The 20106-nt window shown below is 51.2% G+C and overlaps 1 protein-coding gene across 1 annotated transcript; it reads left to right on the top strand.

The window, feature by feature from the left end:
* The first annotated feature begins 14762 nt into the window (after positions 1-14762).
* On the top strand, positions 14763-16190 carry LOC125941359 (uncharacterized). The gene is made up of 4 exons (XM_049658423.1): positions 14763-15118; positions 15745-15822; positions 15884-16074; positions 16134-16190. The coding sequence occupies exons 1-4, from the start codon at positions 15049-15051 to the stop codon at positions 16188-16190; spliced, it is 396 nt and encodes a 131-aa protein (XP_049514380.1). The 5' UTR covers positions 14763-15048.
* The last annotated feature ends 3916 nt before the right edge of the window (positions 16191-20106 follow it).

Raw genomic sequence — 20106 nt, forward strand, 5'->3', positions numbered from 1 at the left:
AGTTTCCGTTGAAGCGATAGACCGCACGAATCTTCGGTCGCTGCTGCTTCCGCCCTTACTCACGCCAGCGTTTTGACAGTGGTTGTCTGCGGTCATCGGAGTGAGATCAATTCATGTTTGCTTGTGCGCACTGACACCATGCTTCTTAATTCAGTTAGTAAGCTAATGTGTCCAAGTTTATGCAGCCGATAAAACTACTATCCTTACTGCGTATAGCTCTCTACAAGTAAATTTGCTATCGCAATTGATGCTTCGCCTTTCGTGTGAAACTACGACTTTATTGATTATTGATCGATTATCGATTAGCTATTGATTGGCTATCGATTGGCTATCACAAGGTATTGGCCACGTATTTGGGCTAGGCTAAGCACTACCAAGTCATCCCCTTCATCTTCCGGAATTTCTTGATTATTGATCGATTATCGATTAGCTATTGACTGGCTATCGATTGGCTATCGCAAGGTATTGGCCACGTATTTAGGCCAGGCTGAGCACTACCAAGTCATCCCCAGCATTTTCTGGAATTTATTGATAATTGATAGACTATCGATTAGCTATTGATTGGCTATCGATTGGCTATCGCAAGGTATTGGCCATGTATTTGGGACAGTATAAGCACTACCAAGTCATTCCCAGCATTTCCCGGAATTTATTGATTATTGATCGATTATCTATTAGCTATTGATTGGCTATCGATTGGCTATCGATGACTGAATAAGCTTAAGTAGTCCCAAGCATGCTTAGCTAGTCTTAGGCTCACCTTCGCTAGTTCACAGGGTTGTGCCACTGCGCTTGGACCCTTTCTGCACTACCTCCAGGATCGGCCCACAGTTTTCTGTCTACGGCAGGCAGCTGGCAGATTACGCTCGGCATAAAGAGCTCCGCTGTTAAAACTGTTTTCGATGCGCCTACTTCGTCGACCGCAAGAACTGCACTATTGGTGTGTCACATTTGACAACGAAAAACAATACACAAGAAAGAGTGTGAACGCGCCCGATCATGATACACTGTTTACATGATGCAGGAACAGCCCAGATGCCAAATCGCTTCACTCGCTTGTTGTGCGATGTTCGTTGCTGAAAACACAAACCAGCTGACATCCACAGATGCAAGGGGCACTCATTCGTCGTTGACAAAGCCCACATGATCCCGCCTGACCCCAAAAACGCATTGAACATGGGGGCGTACAAGCACAACGCAACATATCAACGGCGCAACGGCTGAAGACACCCGCTCGCGCGGCCGGAGTGCCATCTGCCTCCGCGTCGTGACGTAGCCGGCGTCGTGCCACCTGATGCGCAGGCCTGAACGCTTTAGGAGGCGTTTTCCGCCATGCGAAAGCCCGTGAGGGGATTGGAGGGAGGGAGGGGAGGTGAGGGGCGGCGTTGTGCCGGCACCAACTGCGTATTTCGCGACCGGATACGAGGGGAACTGGCGACTCAATCGAGCGCGCGGAAGGAGGAAAGCGGCAAGTCAGCGCGGGATGCGGCTTCTACTCTGCCAGAAACTGAGTACTTGGCGCGGCCACGGGTGGTCGCGCGCGCCGTATGTTGAAAGCGATCTGTAGATAGCTTTGTGCGCGCTGTGCTTTCGCCGCCAAGTTTCCGTTGAAGCGATAGACCGCACGAAGGTCACTTTGCTCGCTGCTGCAACCACGCTTGCTTACGCCAGCGTTTTGACGGCGAGTGTCCGTGGTCATCGAGTGTGATGTGTTCGCTGACATCATGCTAGTTCATTCAGTTAGCAAGCGAATGTTCCCAAGTTTATAGGGCCGATATAAGTACTATCCTTACTCCGTATAGCTGTCTACTAATTTGCTATCGCAATTTAGACATGTATTGCCGGGGGTGCGGCTGCGTCCAGGTCTTTGAAAACAAAAGTACTGTTTTGAATTGGGCCCATAGCAGAATTCTTGAGGCATATGAAATTGCAAAAATAAAAGTGTTTCGGTGGCATTATCGGAAAAAGAGATCTGGTTTCTCGAATGACCGAGAGAGCCCACTAGCTAGCAAGTTGCGCTTAAGCTGTTTGACACGTGTCGGTTGCTTCGTGTGTGCCTCTAAATGTTAATATTTCTCTTCTTGTTTTCTATCGCCTGGTTGTGTGTATATCTTGTGCGCATGCGAAAATAAAGATTTGTAGTTGAAAGTTATTCTTTATGGGGTTTAACGTGCCAAAATCAGTTCTGATTATGAGGCACTCTGTAGTGGAGGCCACCGGATTAATTTTGACCACTTGGGGTTCTTTAGCATGCACTACAACGCAAGAACACGGGCGTTTTTGCATTTCGCCTCCATCGAAATGTGGCCGCCGTGAACGGGATTCGATCCCGCCATCTCGTGCTCAGCAGCGGACAGCCTTAGCTAACTGAGCCACCGCGGCGGGTTTAGTTGCAAGTTTAGCGCTATTCGTGTGTCAAAATTCTTCTCTGCCCTCACCCTGTCGCGCTCCACTGTTATCATGAATCCTACACTATTTGTTCTTTTCAGCTTTACTTTATCCGTGCCTCAAGTGGCTTTACCATTTTGGGAAACGTTATCATTCTACATTGTCAACAGTGGCGACAGGTGTTTGTTTTCTTTATTTCGAGAAGTCTTGCCTCAAATCAATGAAGTAAAAAAAAAGTAAGATAGCGTGAACAGATGCAACCCTGCATCGTGGCGGCAGTTGAGCGATGTACTCACTGTGCCAGCATGTCGGTCATTGCGCAGGCTAGACTCTCCCTGAATATGTGGCGTGCGTGGACAAGTCCGCATCATGGGCGTCCAGTGCCGCGCCGCGTGTGGCGTCGCCCTTGACCTCGCAGATGCGGCCGGGGGTGAGCCGACTCCTGCTCAGGGGATCTACAGGGCAATAAGAGCGCATGTCTCGATCGTCACTTTGCCGATCAGCGCATTCACCCATCCGTCCAGTCTGTCCCGCTCACGTCTTCGAAAACCAGCGCACATTAGACCTCATGCGCTGAAAGCCATAGACTCTCAGGACACAAAAACACATTTGACAATATTCTGTTCGTGTAAAGGATGCACCACAAGGGAAAGCGTCCTCGTGTTGCTTGCGAAAAACCAAGTGCAGCAAGCCGAGCGAAATATTCGTCATTCGTGGGTAGCGAATGGACGCCTTGCGATCTTTCAGAGGCGCGCCGCGCTTCCGGTTCAACAAGCGCCGCACTGGCGAGCGTGCGAATCGCTCGTTTGGCGTGTGGCCATCACCGGCCTGCGCCGAGCTCAGTAATGCGGTGGCACCGGCGTGCCGATCTGTCCGTTTACTTGCGTCAGCCCATCTACTACACATGGTCGGTTGGTTGCGGCCGAAGCGTGCGAGGAGATGACCCGCTGCTGCGTTGCATTGACTGCGCACGGAGGTTCCAGCTCCTCCCGTGGAAAGGGCCCGGCTATGTACTTGCGTGGCCGCGACTGCAGTGGGTAATCTCATCAGAGGCAAACACAGGCATGTGGCCGACAATCACGGGGGACGAAAAGAAACGGTCTCAAACAGTCACCGCCGCTGACTTCTGTCCGACAGCATTCGCGTCTATATAGGCATAGAAAAAAGAGACAGGCGTAAGGTTCTGCAAAGAAACCAAAGGCGGTGCCCAGCAATATTCCCGGATAGAGTTCGCCCTAAAGTGCAGAGGACTAGTCAGCTGAAGCAATCCAGTGTGATAATGATAATAATGGGGTTATTTTTCAGGCCTCTAATGTGGGAGCGATAAACAGCTCGCATCAGCTTGGCTACATGTCCCTTCGTTAGGAAAAAAGGCGCGTAAGTGTATGTACTTTTTTTCTTGTCTTTAGTTGATGTGCATCGTTTAGAGCACTTCACACTGAAAGTTGAATGCGAGACGACAGGATAATATTAAAGAGAGAATAAAAAAGAAAACGCATCAACTTGAGTGCCAAGGCTTTCTTGATCGATATGAAAGACCTCTTTCATTCTCTACTCCGCGATGGTTTATTATCCTGTGTAGAGGAAGCAATTGACAAGCCTTTCATAACGACGCAGGTCTCGGTGTTGGTGGTTGTTTGGAAATGCTGAACGTGTACTTGACGTCGACCTACGCAAGCTGAGACAAATGAATTTACCTGCTAAAACAGGGTATTGGCTTTTGAATAACGCCTGTGCTTAGCGACATAATTTATTCTAGCCGATTGCGTGCTTCAACCGTTTTAAGAATGTTTAGGTATGTCGACAACTTCTCAGTTCATGGCGACTCAAATTACAGTTGTGACCTCACCGTTGTACTTTAAGGTGTTCCTGGTATTTTTAAATATATTTTACATCATGACGTGTGAGCTTCCAGAAACAATAAAAGTCGGCTTTTAAGTCAGTGTATCCAGTTGTTAGGACATCACGTGTGCTGGACGCTCGAACCAAAGGCAAAAAAGTCATTACTCCCGTTTCAGTCAGCGTACTCTAAGCTCGTATTGATGCCTTTTGCTTCACCAATACATTTAAAAAGTCTTGTCACATCTGACGGAAGAAAGCTTTTGGTCATAGGTCCAGTACCTTACTGCAGCTGCTTATACCTTAAGTTTGCAGGTCGGTGTGGCAGAGAGCATCTTGAAGAAAGTAAAACGTTCCCCTCGCGTGTGTAAACTCCTAAAGGAACGAATCAGTGGCGAAAAAGGAAGGAAAAGGAGATTCTTATTCCCTATTTTCACGGAATCTCGCACAGATTTATGAAGATACCTCAGCGCGTAAAGATTGTGGGGTCTCGCACGTGGGGCGCAGAAACGACGACACAGTAGTGCAGACAACCAAAGGGTTGCACCTTTGATACACTAATGCCTACTAGCCGAATTACTACGCCGATGGGCATGCGACAAATCGAGGAGGTCCGGATAGCAAGCGATATGTTCGCTCCATGCTGGAAACCAAAAGTCGTTCGCGTGTACGGTCATACCAATGGTGGCGCGTTCGAACTATGATCGTGGTCGTCCATTCCGGTGCCCCGCTTCGAGGCCTTCCCGGGACAGTCCCGCGACGCGGGTCGGCGCATGCGCAAAAGGTCCGCACTGCCCGCCGACCCCACGCCAAAGAGGAAGCGCCTTCTCCCTTTTGCGTCCAAGTAACCCCGCCCTTAGGTGGCGTTAGCCGCGTAATACGCCGCAACCATGCCGACCGCCGCCGCCGTAAAGCTACGCCCCGAGGCCGGATTACAGGAGACGGGAGCCATGCGGGGAAGACGACATCAGGGTACGCATGAGAGTCGTGCATCCCCACAACGTTTTTATTGCGATAGCAATTATATGGACACTTCAACCGGATTTCTGCCGTCGGCGTCGCCGTCGCCGTGAGGTTCCCTATAGATAAAATCTTCGCCGCGCGCCGTATGCCCGAGCGGAAGCGTGCGGGGACGCGCGCTATCACGGAGAGCGAACGCACTCATCTCCCACGCGCAAGCAAGGAAGCGGGAAGCCAGCGCCGGAGGGAGCGCGGGGGGGGGGGGGGGGGGGGGGGGGCTGCACTTCTACGCTGCCAACAACCGCGCTCGTCTGCACCGTCGCTTATCTCCACACGGCTCTGACCTTTATGCGCCGTGCATTCGCCGCTCAGTTTCCGTTGAAGCGATAGACCGCACGTACCTTCGCCCGCTGCGGCGTATGGGCTCGCTGCCAGCGTTTTGACAGTCGTTGTCTGCAGTCATTCAGTGTGATCTATTCATGTTTGTTTGTGCGCGCTCACACAACGCTTGTTCATTCAGTTAGTAATACTCGGGCCACATTTTCCAACGCACGCTACACATGCAATGCTGCCCGGATCGGCAGTGCAGCACTACAGGTGTGTCCCTTCGCACGCGCTGCCCACGGGAAGCGCTTCTCATCAACACCACCGTTTCACACGCGCCTTCTCGTGGTCATCGAGTCTCTCTTCATGTCGGTCTACTTACGCCGCAGCACACCTGCTTACTTAATCAGCTCATGTTTACTACAATTCATATTGCTACCAAAGCCGCTCACCTTACTTCGTATGACATTGCTGTGTTGCTATCGCATTCATTGCTTCGCCCTTAGGGCGAAACTGTGACATTTTTTTTAACTCCAAGAAATCTCGTATCCTTGTGCAGACAAACTTGTGCGGCCTTCCACGAAGAAGCCGAATGCAAAACTAAGCACAGACATCACTTGACGCAAAGTACCCAGAGTGTCGTCTATGAGCTACCTATGTCTTGTGGCAAAGTTTACATTGGCCAAACTGGCTGGTACATAAACTACTGGTTTAGAGAGCACTTTTATAATGTCAACCGCGCAATTCAAGACCATCCTGGTGTGCACTGCCGTGAATGTGGCTGCAAAGCCGCCTTCAATTCATGTAGGATTATTTCTAGGAATATGTAAACGCTTACCAGACAAATTATCGAGGCTGCCGTGGAAATAAAACGTGTAATATGTGGTTCTGTAGCCGTTTCCGAAAAATACTTGACGTTCTTAGAAACTGTTGCAAATACGCGATAGTGACATAAGAAACAGTAAATTCATGCTTTTCTTGTTTTGTTGCAGTGTCAGTATAAAAGCTGTACACCGGCAAAATAATCGTTTTACTAAAAGTACAAGGCTGTGTGTGTCTTTGTGCCTCGCTTCCTGTTCGTTAGATTTTGGCATGGTTCCCCTGAACTATAAACATCCACTCTTTATATACGTCTTGAAATATACTTCGGCGGACTTCCGAAAGACTAGGGTTATGATGGAATGAAAGATATTGCTTGCAAAAATAAAACGTAGTGTGCATATCGGCAAACAAGCATTGGGAAAAAAGGTGCAATTCCAAAATATCACCCTTTCACATGGGTGTATTAGTTCGCCTAAACAACCCTTTCTACGGATGTAAGGGGGTGAGCTACAGACACGAAAAAACACGCTTTGGGGTGCAATTTTCCTTAGTGTCGACAGAGAAAGTGTTCAAAGGTGTCGCACGCGTGAGACTGTGGGTCATTTCGAACCTAACCAGCTAGCCGAGATGACACGTCAGTGTACACCAATAGCGAAATAAATCATATTTAGCAACTGCTCGACATTTTAACAGCTTCGATGTTTTACCACAGAAAATATATTTCAGAACTTCTCAATAAAAGACTCAATGGCAATTTTTTAACACGAACGTGTTTTACGCCAGGGTCCACCACCAACTTCCTGTAACGGTTGTGACGTCGGCGCGAACGCGCAAAAGCTCGCTCTTGGCAGGAATGGCGCAGCCATCTATTAGTGGTAAAGCGAAGTACTGCATCGTGACACTAACGAGCGCCGACAGTGTTTTGATTTTTCAAACATATATCTGCAAGTTTGGATGTTGCAGTTCCGGAGAAAAAAAAAAGAATTGGCGAGAAGCGCACCATTATTGAGGAGCAATGTCATTTAGTTTAGTAAGAGGAGCCTTTTTGGCCGAAGCTGTGCAAATAATGGCACCAATTGAAACCCCAATGGTGACCCAATAATTGTAATAAAACTGAGAGTTTTGAAGATTACATTAGCTATCCCCGATAATCGGAGCCTCGGTCTGAACACGGTCTACCCAAAACTAGAGAACTTCTACACTGCCCTTTCGCATTTTTATTTTCGACTGCCACGCAGCGGCAGTCGCCATAGTGTCAGTGAAGATTCCCCCTCTCAGTTTACGATCGATACGCGTTTCTTCTTTTCCCCGAGACGCGCACCAGCCGGCAGGGAACAAGTGCGCGAGAGACAAGCGCGTTCGTTTTTCTCCTCACTGGCGAGTCGCCGCCGCGCGCGGAATGCAAGCGGCGCTCAGCCATCGGCCCGAGACGACACGGAATGTCACGGTCATCGCTTTCCAGTTCGCGCGACAGCACGGACTCGAGCGCCTTTTTTTTTTTTTTTTTTCTCGACCGTGCAAACTTTTTCTCTTCACTTTGGCTGCGATCGCTTTCTCCACTCTATTTCTTGCCGTCCGAGAACGGCAGTAAGGTGAGAGAACAAAGGCAGAAACGACGACGTTGCCTTCGGTTCCTGCTGTCTTGGCCAGCACGTCTCGCTTACCAAGTGTTGCGCCTGAGAGTCTTTTGAGTTGTACGCCAACTTAATAGCAAGTTTCTAGAGGTTTTATTACTGTTTCTGAGAGTTGTAGTAAATAAGGTCACCAATCTATACATTTTTTCATAACGTCCTCGCTGTTGTAGCAGATGTTATTCATTTCGCGCCGTGAGCTGCGGGGCCCAATGGTCGCGGACACTGTGCCGTCGCTTTGCAGTTTCCTTCGCTGACCCGTTATGCGTTATGGCTACTCCGCGACATGATCCGTAGCGCGAGACATACTCTGCGTGTTGCGCCATGCTTTATACGCAGCTGTGGCAGGAAGGCGCTTTTTGGTTTCTGCTTGCGCCCCTATAAATTGTGCCTAATGCAAGTCAGCAGGTCATATCTCTGCTGCCTAGTCAATGTCATCTCTGTATGAACTCTCCTAGTGCAACGCGAATGCCGGTGCAGCGATAGCAACGTTCGAGGCGACTGGTGCATGCGTCACTTCCGAATACACTGCTCCTCGCAGCCTCGAAAGGCTGGTCATTCGCTTCCGCCGACGTCTGTAACAGTGCGCAGCACCTCTTCCGCGTGCCATGCCGTCCTCTAGGTCTTGTCTCCACTTTCGCCTTCCCCACTGCTGGGTATAAACAAACAATCAGGATCCTTTGTTTTCTCTGCATCGCTGCCTCTTTATTATTTTTATCTGGCTCTCATAATTTCAAAATACGTCTTAGATCTCGGGATTACAGTTGGACCTTGGCATTTCCAACACGGTCTCGTGAATCAGCCATGGTGCTGCGATTCAATTCTGTGTGCATTTTAGAACAGGTCGAAACATATTACCTCCTTAATGTAGTAAAACATACTTGTTTTATGATCGCGGGTGGCGTGTCTCGCGTGCCATAACGCCAGCAATGATGCGTCCCAATTACGCGAGAAAACGCGGTGTTCTGAGATATATGTACACTAGAGCACTGCACGGGCTCGGGCTTACCCGAAAGCCCGGGCCCGGCCCAGCCCGTGGGCCGGGCCGGGCCGGGTAGAGGAGTTTTTTCACGGGCTCGGGCCGGGCTCGGGCACGGCGTGTGCTTTTTGACTCGGGCCCGGGCCGGGCTCGGGTTTTTTGACGCGGGCCCGGGCCGGGCTCGGGCTTTCTGCGAGTTATTCTCGGGCTTCTCAACTCTGAAAAACATGTATTTTTCGGTCTCGGGCCGGGTTCGGGCCGGTTTCGAGTCGGGCTCGGGCCGGGCTCGGGCTTAAGGTAAAGGGGTGGCCGGCCGGGCCGGGCGGGTAACGTAGATTATTTCCGGGCGCGGGCCGGGCCCGGGTCTCGCCATAAAAGTTTTGATCGGGCTCGGGCGGGCCGCCCAATGTGAAAACGGGCCCTGGCCGCAAAAATCGGCCCGTGCAGTGCTCTAATGTACACAACCTACTTACTTTTGAGTTTAAGAGGAAAGGGGACCGAGGGGCCCGATATTTATTAATCATATCATAAGAAGCCAACAAACAGTGACACCAAGGACAACATAAGAAAAATTACTTGCACTTACAAAGTAAATTAGAGAAATGATGAATTAGTGTAAATGAAAAATGGATAAAAATCACGGGCCATTCCACTGCTGTGAAGGTGGACGACCAGCGAAGCAGGTTAGCACACGACATAGAGGTGATACAGAATTCAGATCAAAGGTATGAGCAAATTTTTTTTTTCTTTTGAGCGGCGACGGCGGTCATCCCGAAGAAAGACACCCGCACACACACTTTTGATAGGCGGTCTTGATCGGCGACATACATTCGCGTGGAAGACTGCCGCCACCACGGGGAGCCGGAGGAAACTATACACACTCGACGGGGCCGCCATGCCGGGAGAGCAGAAGGAAACTTGGCACGCAAGCGCCTGGAAGGATGACGAAGAGAGGGCGGTGCGAGCGTACATATGGCCGACACTAGTCGCACAGCGACAAATCTTTGATAAACCCTTATTATCTACCTCAAAGCCTACTGATTGGGAAAATTGTGCCTATTGATAACTCACCTACTGAATATACATATCCAAGTGATGACACGTATAAGCTTCTGCGTAAAATGACGCATTTTCACATCGGATTCGTGAGCTGTTGTTTTTTCACACGCATATCTGTTGACGGACACGAAAAATGCATATAACCCTAGCCACAGCCAGCTTCGCCGTAAAAGCAACTTGCCGCAGGTGGGGAACGACCCCAAGTCTACGAACTACGCGTGCGATGCTCTTGCCAATTGAGCTACCGCAGCACCATTTTCCCATCCACTTTCTGGGGTACTTATGTTTCACTACTACAAGTAACCCGAGAGTGTTAGCCAGCGCCACCACAAACCTTGGCGGCGGATGCAAGGTAGATATACCTGGTAGCGAAGCTTCCATCCTGACTTTTTTCCGTCCTTGGTTGCGTCCCAACTAGCCCAGCAACCAACTAGCCCAGCAACAAGTCCTGATACGTTCCATAGAAGCCCGTACGTTCAAAACATGGCGGTTCATCGGCGGTTCCAAGGAGGTTTAAAAAAATTCTGGAGCTGAGCTGCCGTCTCAACAGTGAAGCCGGACCGCCGCCATCTTACCATAGGCAGGCAATAACGTTAGCAAATAGCGGGGAATATAGGAAGCACTTTCTTCCCACTCCGTGCTGTTTTTAGGTGGATAATTTAGCTGTGCAGATATCGTTGGACGTCTTCCTTTCTGTCACTGGTTTCAGAAGAAAGCCTTAAGTTATTTTAAAATTTTATGGCACATCATGATAATAATACATAGCTAAAGGTAATATTTTAAGCGAAAGGTTCAAGCTTTTAATTTCAAGTTAGCCTAGCATTTGCAATAACTGACCAAAAGGACGTGAGCTGCTAGCAGATTTCAGCTGTCACAGCCCTCTTTCAGAGTAGAAGTATAGGCAAACTGTGGCTTCACCTTTGCTGGTAAGTAACTGCGGGGGCTGCCGCTCCAGACATTTTTTTTAACCTCCTTGGGCGGTTCATTGGGCTTAGCGCCATCTGTGTGAGGAGGGAACACTTCCGGCGGAAGAAAAAACGTGACGTCATATCCGTTAAAAACAGAAGTGACGTCATTTTGTTCTCAAAGGTGCGAAATTTGTTTTCGGAGGCCTGCCACTGCAGCTGTATATTCAAATGCCCCGCCATACAACTTGATGGGCGTTGCGAGCTTTCAGCGCCGAAAGCGATGCAGGAAAAGTTCAGCCGTACGGGTGTCGAAATCGCATCCCTGCACAGAACATACTTTCTTTGGAGGCCGACGAACGCTTTGCGCGTAGAGTGCTCGTGCTTTCGTCGGACGCCAAGCCCGCCGGCCAGCGCTGTCGCACGAAAACAACTAAATTAAACAATTATTTGGCGGTCGCAACTTACTGCTTTGGCTGAATAGGTCAAGAAACAATGAGACTACCCACGTCACCAAATTCAGACACACGTCGGCAAGCAAAACAACACAACATGTGAGGGGGGCGTATTGTAACAGGTTAACTTTACGAGCGCGCCTTTCTGCACACTTCCAAGAGCTGCATGGCATTGCAAGTGATAGCGGGGTCAACGCTCGCCGCTATCGGTGGGCGCTGAAAAAATGTCAGTTTCGCCTTAAGGGCGAAGCAATGAATGCGATAGCAACACAGCAATATATATATATATATATATATATATATATATATATATATATATATATATATATATATATACGGATTTGGTGCCGCAGCTAAACAGTCACCTCCCCTCCCTCCCTCCCGTATGGTATGAAGAACTTTATTTGGGTCCTGAGGAATCAGTCTGGGACTGATGCGGGCTGCTCCCACGTCGGGACAGAGAGGCCGAGCCCCTCTGCCGCCACACGGGCCCTCTGGACTGCCCCGAGTTGGTCCGCTAGCACTTCACTGTGCAGCATGCGCTGCCACCACCGTTCACCTTGAGAACCATCACCGGCCAACGCCGAGCAGCGAGAGAGCATGTGTTCTAAATCGACCAAACCCCCACACTTACTGCAATAGACTGAAACCTTCCGTCCCCCCACGGCATTTCGCGCCACGGAAGAAGTCGCGTTTGCTCTCTATATATGGCGATTGTAACGGAGGAAAGAGACGCAGCCCTTCAGGGAGCACGGCGCAGAACGCGCGTTTGCTATCCGACGTGCGTTCGCTCCCTGCGAAAGCGCGCGTCCCTCGCGCCCTTTCACTCGCACATACAGCGTCCGGAGCGCGGCGAAGATTTCATCGCCGTTGACGTCATACGGAACCTCACGGCGACGGCGATGGCGACGACGACGGTGACGGCGATGCCGACGGCAGAAATCTGCTTTGGAGTGTCCATATAATTGCTATCGCAATAAAATATCACTTACTCGTGATGCCTGCGGTAGAAAGGATGTTGCACATCCGCCAAGGTCGATTCACATAGGTCGCGAAGCTTCGGACGAAAAGCGGTTCAGAACGAGTTGTCACCGACATCAGCAATGGTGGTTATGGGAGCAGCAATTGAAGCGCGACTATGTTTGGAGGGAACACATTGGGAAAGAAAAATGCATTTTATAAATAAAGAGAGAGACAGATTCATTCAACGAAAATAAAATTCCTAATTAATTTTATATACAGATGGCAAAAAAATGTCACAGTTCCGCCCTAAGGGCGAAGCAATGAATGCGATAGTAACACAGCAATGTCATACGAAGTAAGGTGAGCGGCTCTGGTAGCAATATGAATTGTAGTAAACATGAGCTGATTAAGTAAGCAGGTGTGCTGCGGCGTAAGTAGACCGACATGAAGAGAGACTCGATGACCACGAGAAGACGCGTGTGAAACGGTGGTGTTGATGAGAAGCGCTTCCCGTGGGCAGCGCGTGCGAAGGGACACACCTGTAGCGCTGCATTGCCGATCCGGGCAGCATTACATGTGTAGCGTGCGTTGGAAAATGTCGCCCGACTAGTACTAACTGAATGAACAGGCGTGGTGTGAGCGCGCACAAACACGAATAGATCACACTGAATGACTGCAGACAACGACTGTCAAAACGCTGGCAGCAAGCATACGCCGCAGCGGGCGAAGGTACGTGCGGTCTATCGCTTCAACGGAAACTGAGCGGCGAATGCACGGCGCATAAAGGTCAGAGCCGTGTGGAGATAAGAGACGGTGCGGACGAGCGACGAGCGCGGTTGTTGGCAGAGTAGTAGTGCGCCCCCCCCCCCCCCCCCCGCTCCCTCCGGCGCTGGCTTCCTGCTTCCTTGCTTACGCGTGGGAGATGAGTGCGTTCGCTCTCCATGATAGCGTGCGTCCCCGCACGCTTCCGCTCGGGCATACGGCGCGCGGCGAAGATTTTATCTATACGGAACCTCACGGCGACGGCGACGACGACGGCGACAACGACGGCGACAACGACGGCGACGCCGACGCCAGAAATCCGGTTGAAGTGTCCATATAATTGCTATCGCAATAAAAAGGTGTTTATTGATAATGATCAAGTAAAACAGAATCGTCTCTTCTTTTTATTGCGATAGCAATTATATGGACACTTCAACCGGATTTCTGCCGTCGTCGTCGCCGTGAGGTTCCCTATAGATAATCTTCACCGCGCGCCGTATGCCCGAGCGGAAGCGTGCGTGGACGCGCGCTATCACGGAGAGCGAACGCACTCAATCACCCACGCGCAAGCAAGGAAGCGGGAAACCAGCGCCGGAGGGAGCGCGGGGGGGGGGGGGGGGGGCTGCACTTCTATGCCAACAACCGCGCTCGTCGCTCGTCCGCACCGTCTCTTATCTCCACACGGCTCTGACCTTTATGCGCCGTGCATTCGCCGCTCAGTTTCCGTTGAAGCGATAGACCGCACGTACCTTCGCCCGCTGCAGCGTATGGGCTTGCTACCAGCGTTTTGACAGTCGTTGTCTGCAGTCATTCAGTGTGATCTATTCATGTTTGTTTGTGCGCGCTCAAAGTTAGAAAGATAGTTAGAAAGTTGTCGCAGTTTCACCTGAAAAGCGAAGCATCAATTGCCATAGCAAATTTGTAGAGAGCTATACGGAGTAATGATATTAGCTTTATCAACTGTATATAAACTTGGACATGCAGCACCACCGGCAACACGCAGAACTGTTGTCGACGCCGTCGGCGTTTTGCCCGCGTTCGCTCAAAATGCGTGCGGCGTTGGTGACTGTTGCCGGAGCCTCTGATATAAATAAGCACTTGGTGTCGCAGCTAAACGTCGCCTACCTTCCCTCCCCCCTCCCCCACGGCCTCTCGCGCGTCGGAAGAAGGCGCGTTTGCTCTACATATATGGTGATGATAAAGGAGGAAAGAGACGCCTATTTCCGCAGCCCTTAAGCGAGCACGGCGCAGAACGCGCGTTTGTTCTCCGCCGTGCGTTCACTCCCCGTGAAAGCGCGCGCCCCTCGCGCCCTTTCACTCGCACATACAGCGTTCGGCGCGCGGCGACGATTTCATCTCAATTGACGTCATACGGAACCTCACGGCGACGGCGACGGCAGAAATCTGCTTTTGAGTGTCCATATAATTGCTATCGCAATAAAAGACTATCATCATCAGCATTGGCCTTTTGAGCGCACGGCCTCTCCTCCCTCCCGGCCGCTTGAGCCCCCGCTATCTCTCTTGCGCCAGTCGATCTTCTTTTATGCCGCGTCCACCCCCCCCCCCCCCCCCCCCTCGCGTAGAGCTGGGCCCGGCTGCGAGACTAGCGCAGCAAGCCTGCTGGAAGCTGCGCCAGATTAGAGTTCTCCCCTGCTGGGAGGCTAGCAAGACTGGTGAATTCCAATGGCAGATTCGGAGTGGCCGACGAACTCTGCGCCGGAGCACTCCACTCCGGCGGAGGGTAACCGAAGGAAATCTGCCAATGGAACACAGGCGCTCCCTCCGGAGCAAATGGTAGGGGGCGCTAGCGCACATCCGCTTCCGGAAGCGCCCAGCATTCCTTGCGTTTCGCGCTGTTTTCCCCAACCTGTTCGGCATGAACTCGCGCGCGAGGTGTACGTGAAAAGAAGTTCCGTTTTGAATTTTTGCTTCCTTTTTGAATTTTTGCTTCCTGTGTTCCGATGGAAGTCACACCGCGTGCAAGTGTCCTCCTCTTGTCGATGGTGAACCGGGCACGTACCGACGCGGAAGGTGAGTGGATTTGGCTATCGTTAAAAACGTTCCGTACACGTAGCCTGCTGTGCACGGGCTGACGCAATGTTTCTCATTGCTTTTTGCCACAGTGTGTGTGAAGTTTGTGGAACGGTAGCACGGATGCGTCTTCTCTTACACTTAAGCCCCTTTTACGTCGTTTGTTGAATAACAGCTAGAAACATGATCTAACGCCATAATTTAAGTTTTATTTTCTTTCCTTGGATGTGTACCCTGTAATTCGCTGGTAACAATACTCTTGCGCAAGTCATTTTGTTATTTTATTTGCAGGTGCCTGCAAAAACAGCCGATGCAATAATGAATATTCATGAGTCGGTTACCTTGCTTGATATCCCAGTGAAAAAATAGAGTTTGTTAAAAAAAGGATGCTGTATTCTTTGTCGTTCACGTTCGATCAAATTCGTTCACGTTCTTCAGGTTCCTACTAAACTGCTTAATTATTAACACTAAAAAGAAGAGTGGCGTTAGTGCGGTGAATTCGCAGTTTCTCGGCACGGAAGCCGTTTTGCGATTGCAGCCGTCACGGTGTCGTCTCTCCTGCCGCGGTGGCTCAGCGCTGTACAGCCAAGCCCTCATTCTCATCCATTTTCAATGTCAATTTTCAGTCTCAGATCCTGGAAGCAGTGTGGACGATCTACAGCAGCATGGAGCCACGGGACCAAGCCAGAGGACCAGCCGCCGCAGTAAGCCCATTTACCGCTAATTTTCATATGACGTATCTAATTGTGGTTTTAACTTTTTCAGGTGCAGCTTGCGAATGGACGGAGGGCGAAACGAAATTGATGCTTGATTATTATGAGCAATATTTCCCCCAGGTGGGACCCATGAAGAAATTTAGAAATAAAAAGGAAATGTTTGGCCGCATCGCGGAAACCCTCAATAAAACAATGGGCATAACGAGGACCGGAGAACAATGCTGCAGTCGCTCTAAGACTGTAATTAGGCGCAAAACGTCTGCAACTACCCAAAATAAGATGTCGGGAAATTCTCCCAGCGATGTGCCATACGACGAGGAGCTGGCCAAGATAGCTGCTCTAACCGACAGCGTTGAACCAGAGGTGTTGCGAGATGGCTACGGCGTTGTGTCTAGAAGAGATACTGGGAGTGTGTCCAGCAAAAAAGGTACTTATAGTTCGTCACAGGAGGCGGAGGAGACGCCGGATGGATCACAAATTGATGAAGAATGCTCGCAGAGTACTCAGAGTCGTCGACAGGGCAGACAAACACCGCTGAAAGACAAAAAACCAGGTCCCCGCGTGTTTCCACATCAAGACTGCAAGATATGAAATTTTTTCTTGAAGAAATGAAGGAGCTGCATGCGCAGAAGGAAGCACAGAGAGCAGCACGACACGAGGAAAGAAAAAAGCAGAAAGAAGAAAGCCGGGAAGAGAAGGCGAGACAGCACAAGGAGAAAATGGCAATGCTGAGCCGTCTCCTTGGAATAACTGCGGCGAGTGAAAGAGAAAATAAATAAACTGATTTTATTAAGCACTTGTTTGTTCACTTCCATATAAACTTGCGGAAAAAACAAAAGACAAAATGTGCGTATCGGCAGACTTCGCCGCCTTGCCGCCGTGGTTGTGTGTCGGGCACATCGGAGAAGAAGCGAAGCCTGTTATCAATTCATTGGCAACACGTCGAGGCAGCCTGAAGTGCCTCCGGAACTGCATTTCACCAGCAAAAGCAAAGAGTGTTAAAATGCGAATTTCCGAAAGGTATATGCGTCAATTGTTACCTCTTCATCCGAGTACTGCAGAACGACGTCGTCGACAAAACTCGCAACTTTCGCTTTCTTCTCCGGCGGCCGAAACATGACGTCGAAAACCTTTTCGTATATTCTAGCTGCTTCATCGCTTGAGTCCTCACTGGTCGATTCGGAACTAGAGCTAGAATCGTCGCTCTCCGCAAGCAGTAAAAGCGCGAGCTGACGCTGCGATGCACCACTCATGATTGCTTCCGAGCTGCGACAGAGCACGCCCGGGCTTGCCCGCGCAGCGCGTAGCGTCGGTCACGCGGTGCGCCGCGTTCTGCGCACGCGCCGGGAGCTTGCGACTTCCGGTCGAATCCGCCGCGTTTCGCGGAGTAAAGAGAGCTGCTCCGTGGAGTGGATTTCGCGGCGGAGCTGCTCCAGATCTGCCAATGAAACATAGAGGGAGCACTCTCAATCTGCCAATGGAACAGACTTGCTCCGCGTGGAGCAGAAAAACTGCTACCGGAAGTGCTCCGAATCTGCCAATGGAATTCACCATAGGCCGGCGGCGTTCCTCCGCCACGGCTGCTGGCGCGCGCATTTTCCCTCGCCCCTCCGGATGCTCCGCGTGCGTCTATTGACAGGGCCGCTGGTAAATGGAAGGAAGGCGAGGAGTGCGCGGCGCGGCAGCCCGATGGCGGGGGCGAGATAGGCAGCTGCCACGCATGACTGTGCGTGTGCCCGCTCTGCGACTGTGATTCATGCGCGCAGCCCTGCATGCCGGCCTCGGCCGCCTGTGCCGCATGCTCTCTCCGGGCCAACGGTCAACGGAGGAGTGGGATGTGAGAGGAGTTCGCGTTAGCGTTGGTTGTATACACGGGGCTTTGTGGGGTATTTTAAGAGTCCATTTCAGCTGTCGCGATTGGCTCCAGCTGCAAGAGGGAGAAGGAGACTGGCTGGCTCCTTCTCGCTGGTGCTGCTGGAGACAACCGCGACAGCCGAAGTGGACAGTCCACTAGATGGACTCTTATAGAATACCCCTGTTGGTCAATGACTCTTGTCTGGGAACGTCGTACAAAAGCGTGAGGAACGCGGAACGCCGTTGACCGTGGACGCCGAGCCAGTTCTTTCAGAGCCGGGCATTGCATAGCCATCGTGTAAGTGTTAAAAAATACCCCGTTGTGCTACGCGGACCCGGTACCGAAGCCTCCATTTTGTAGCAAAATTCAACATAGCAAATCCCCAATATGGCTAAACCCCAACATAGCAAATCCCGCCAGAGCGCCAGCTTCGCTGGAAGGGCTCTGACGTTTAACAGCGAAGCTGCTTAAGCTGGACGTAGTCCGGTGGTGTACGCAGAGAACCTCCTCCGCCTGGCGATGACGTCACGGTTGTCGTCTAGCAACGGAGCGCCACCTCCTCGCCCCAGCTGCGGCGCCACCTCTTCGCCCCGCCGAAGGATGGATGGATGGATGGATGGATGCATGCTATGACCGTCCGCTTTGATACGGGGCGGTGGGTTGCGCCGCCAAGCTCCTCCGCCGTAGCTCTGCCTAGCTTCTTCACACAAAACGCGTGGGGGCGAAGTTAGGCAATGAGGTCACTCCAGAGAATTGGGGGCGAGCTCCACCACTGGAAGAGCTGGCGCCACCGTCGGCGTGACGTGGTATGAGGGATCACGTGGACACAGCGGTCGCGTCGTCTGCTTCGGAAGCGCCGAAGCGAGTTGAAAACGAAATTTTAGTCCCACCTGCACTACGGTTTTGATTAAATGGGGATGTTTTCCCGCTTCGGGTGTCTGCTACAACACTTGAAAGCAATATGATAGATACTGGCTGCCTTTAAAGGCGTCCGACATGGTAGGCTCGGTACCGGCTCGGTGCCGCAGTGCCGTACTCGTACGCAATGGAGCCCGGTGTCACCCTTCACACGTACCCGCAGGCCAAGAAGCTGCGTGCAGCTTGGCTTGCGAAACTTAGACCCGGCACGCAACCATTGGCTACAACTCGGGTGTGCAGCAAGCACTTCCACGAGGAAGCGCGCACTGAGAAGCTCGCCCGCGCGCACCGCCCGGTTAATGTCATGAAGATTTGGCCTATGAACTTGTTGATGCTAGATACTGGCAAGTTCACCAGAATGGAAAGGGAACGGTAAGAAGCACATTGAAAAAAGGCATGGCATATGCTCATGTTTGTGTTAGCACCAAACAGTGAATGTACTGGATCAACAAAAAGAAGCAGTGGGAAATTCCTTGCTGAGAAGAACGATAAACACACAGCGTGATGCAACTTGAGAAATCGTCCAAGAATTTAGAAGAAAAGAAAACATGAGAGCCCTTCCACTACTGTGAAGATGGAAGCCAGCTAAGCTATGACTATGGTGGGGCTGCTGTAGTGAATATTGCCCCCACGATGAGAATGGGCGTATCGTCGTTGGGCATCACCCAACCGAACATGTCTATCATGAACGGTCCGGTTGAGAAACTCGCGTTGAAACCTGGCCGTCACACCGGGCAAGTTGGCGCTAGCGTTGCCGAAGCGTGGCCACCGTTGTCGGGTTCCTGGAGGGCAAGACGACGCTGACGTTTAGCCTCAACATGGCACTCGCGCAACTTTGGATCGGCGACTTTTCACTGACGTTTGGCCTCAACATCGCGCTCCCTCAACTCGGGGTCCGCGGCTCTTTGCTGACGTTTCGCACGGACTTCGGAAGCCCTCACGCTAGAATGGGCACGTCGACGACAAGCCCTTTCCCGAGCGCGTTCATTCTGGATGAATGTCTGTGAAATTGCTTCAAAATTAAATCTGTCCGTCACGTAAGACAATGAATGGCTCATACCCCCGTAAACGCGGCCTCCCCTATACGACGACAGAAGAGAAATGAAATTCTACGCAGGAATGATTAGCGGCAACGCAGCCAGCTGTGGAAGCAGACGACGACGATGAACGTGGGAGCAGTGGCACAAGTGCGTGCCGAGCACGAGCGCAAACTTCACGCTCTCCCAGCTCGGCGATGCTGCGCACGACAACGAGCCAGCGAGCTTTTAACACCTCCGCTGTAAAAGATTAAATCATCGCGATGGCACATTACGTTTCGATGTATAGCGCCGAAGCCCCTAGTGGTAACGAAATTATTTTTGAACAGCTCTGATAGCGTCCACGCCACATTGATTGCTTGTGTGCTGTCAAATGTTCATATGCTGCGGCCTAAAGCTCACGGCACGGTGCGAAAACGCGCTCGCAACGAAAGCAAAACATTGTGCGCGGACATGCATGCA

This window comes from Dermacentor silvarum, chromosome 11 (genome assembly GCF_013339745.2).
Source record: "Dermacentor silvarum isolate Dsil-2018 chromosome 11, BIME_Dsil_1.4, whole genome shotgun sequence".
Classification (NCBI taxonomy): Eukaryota; Metazoa; Arthropoda; class Arachnida; order Ixodida; family Ixodidae; genus Dermacentor; species Dermacentor silvarum.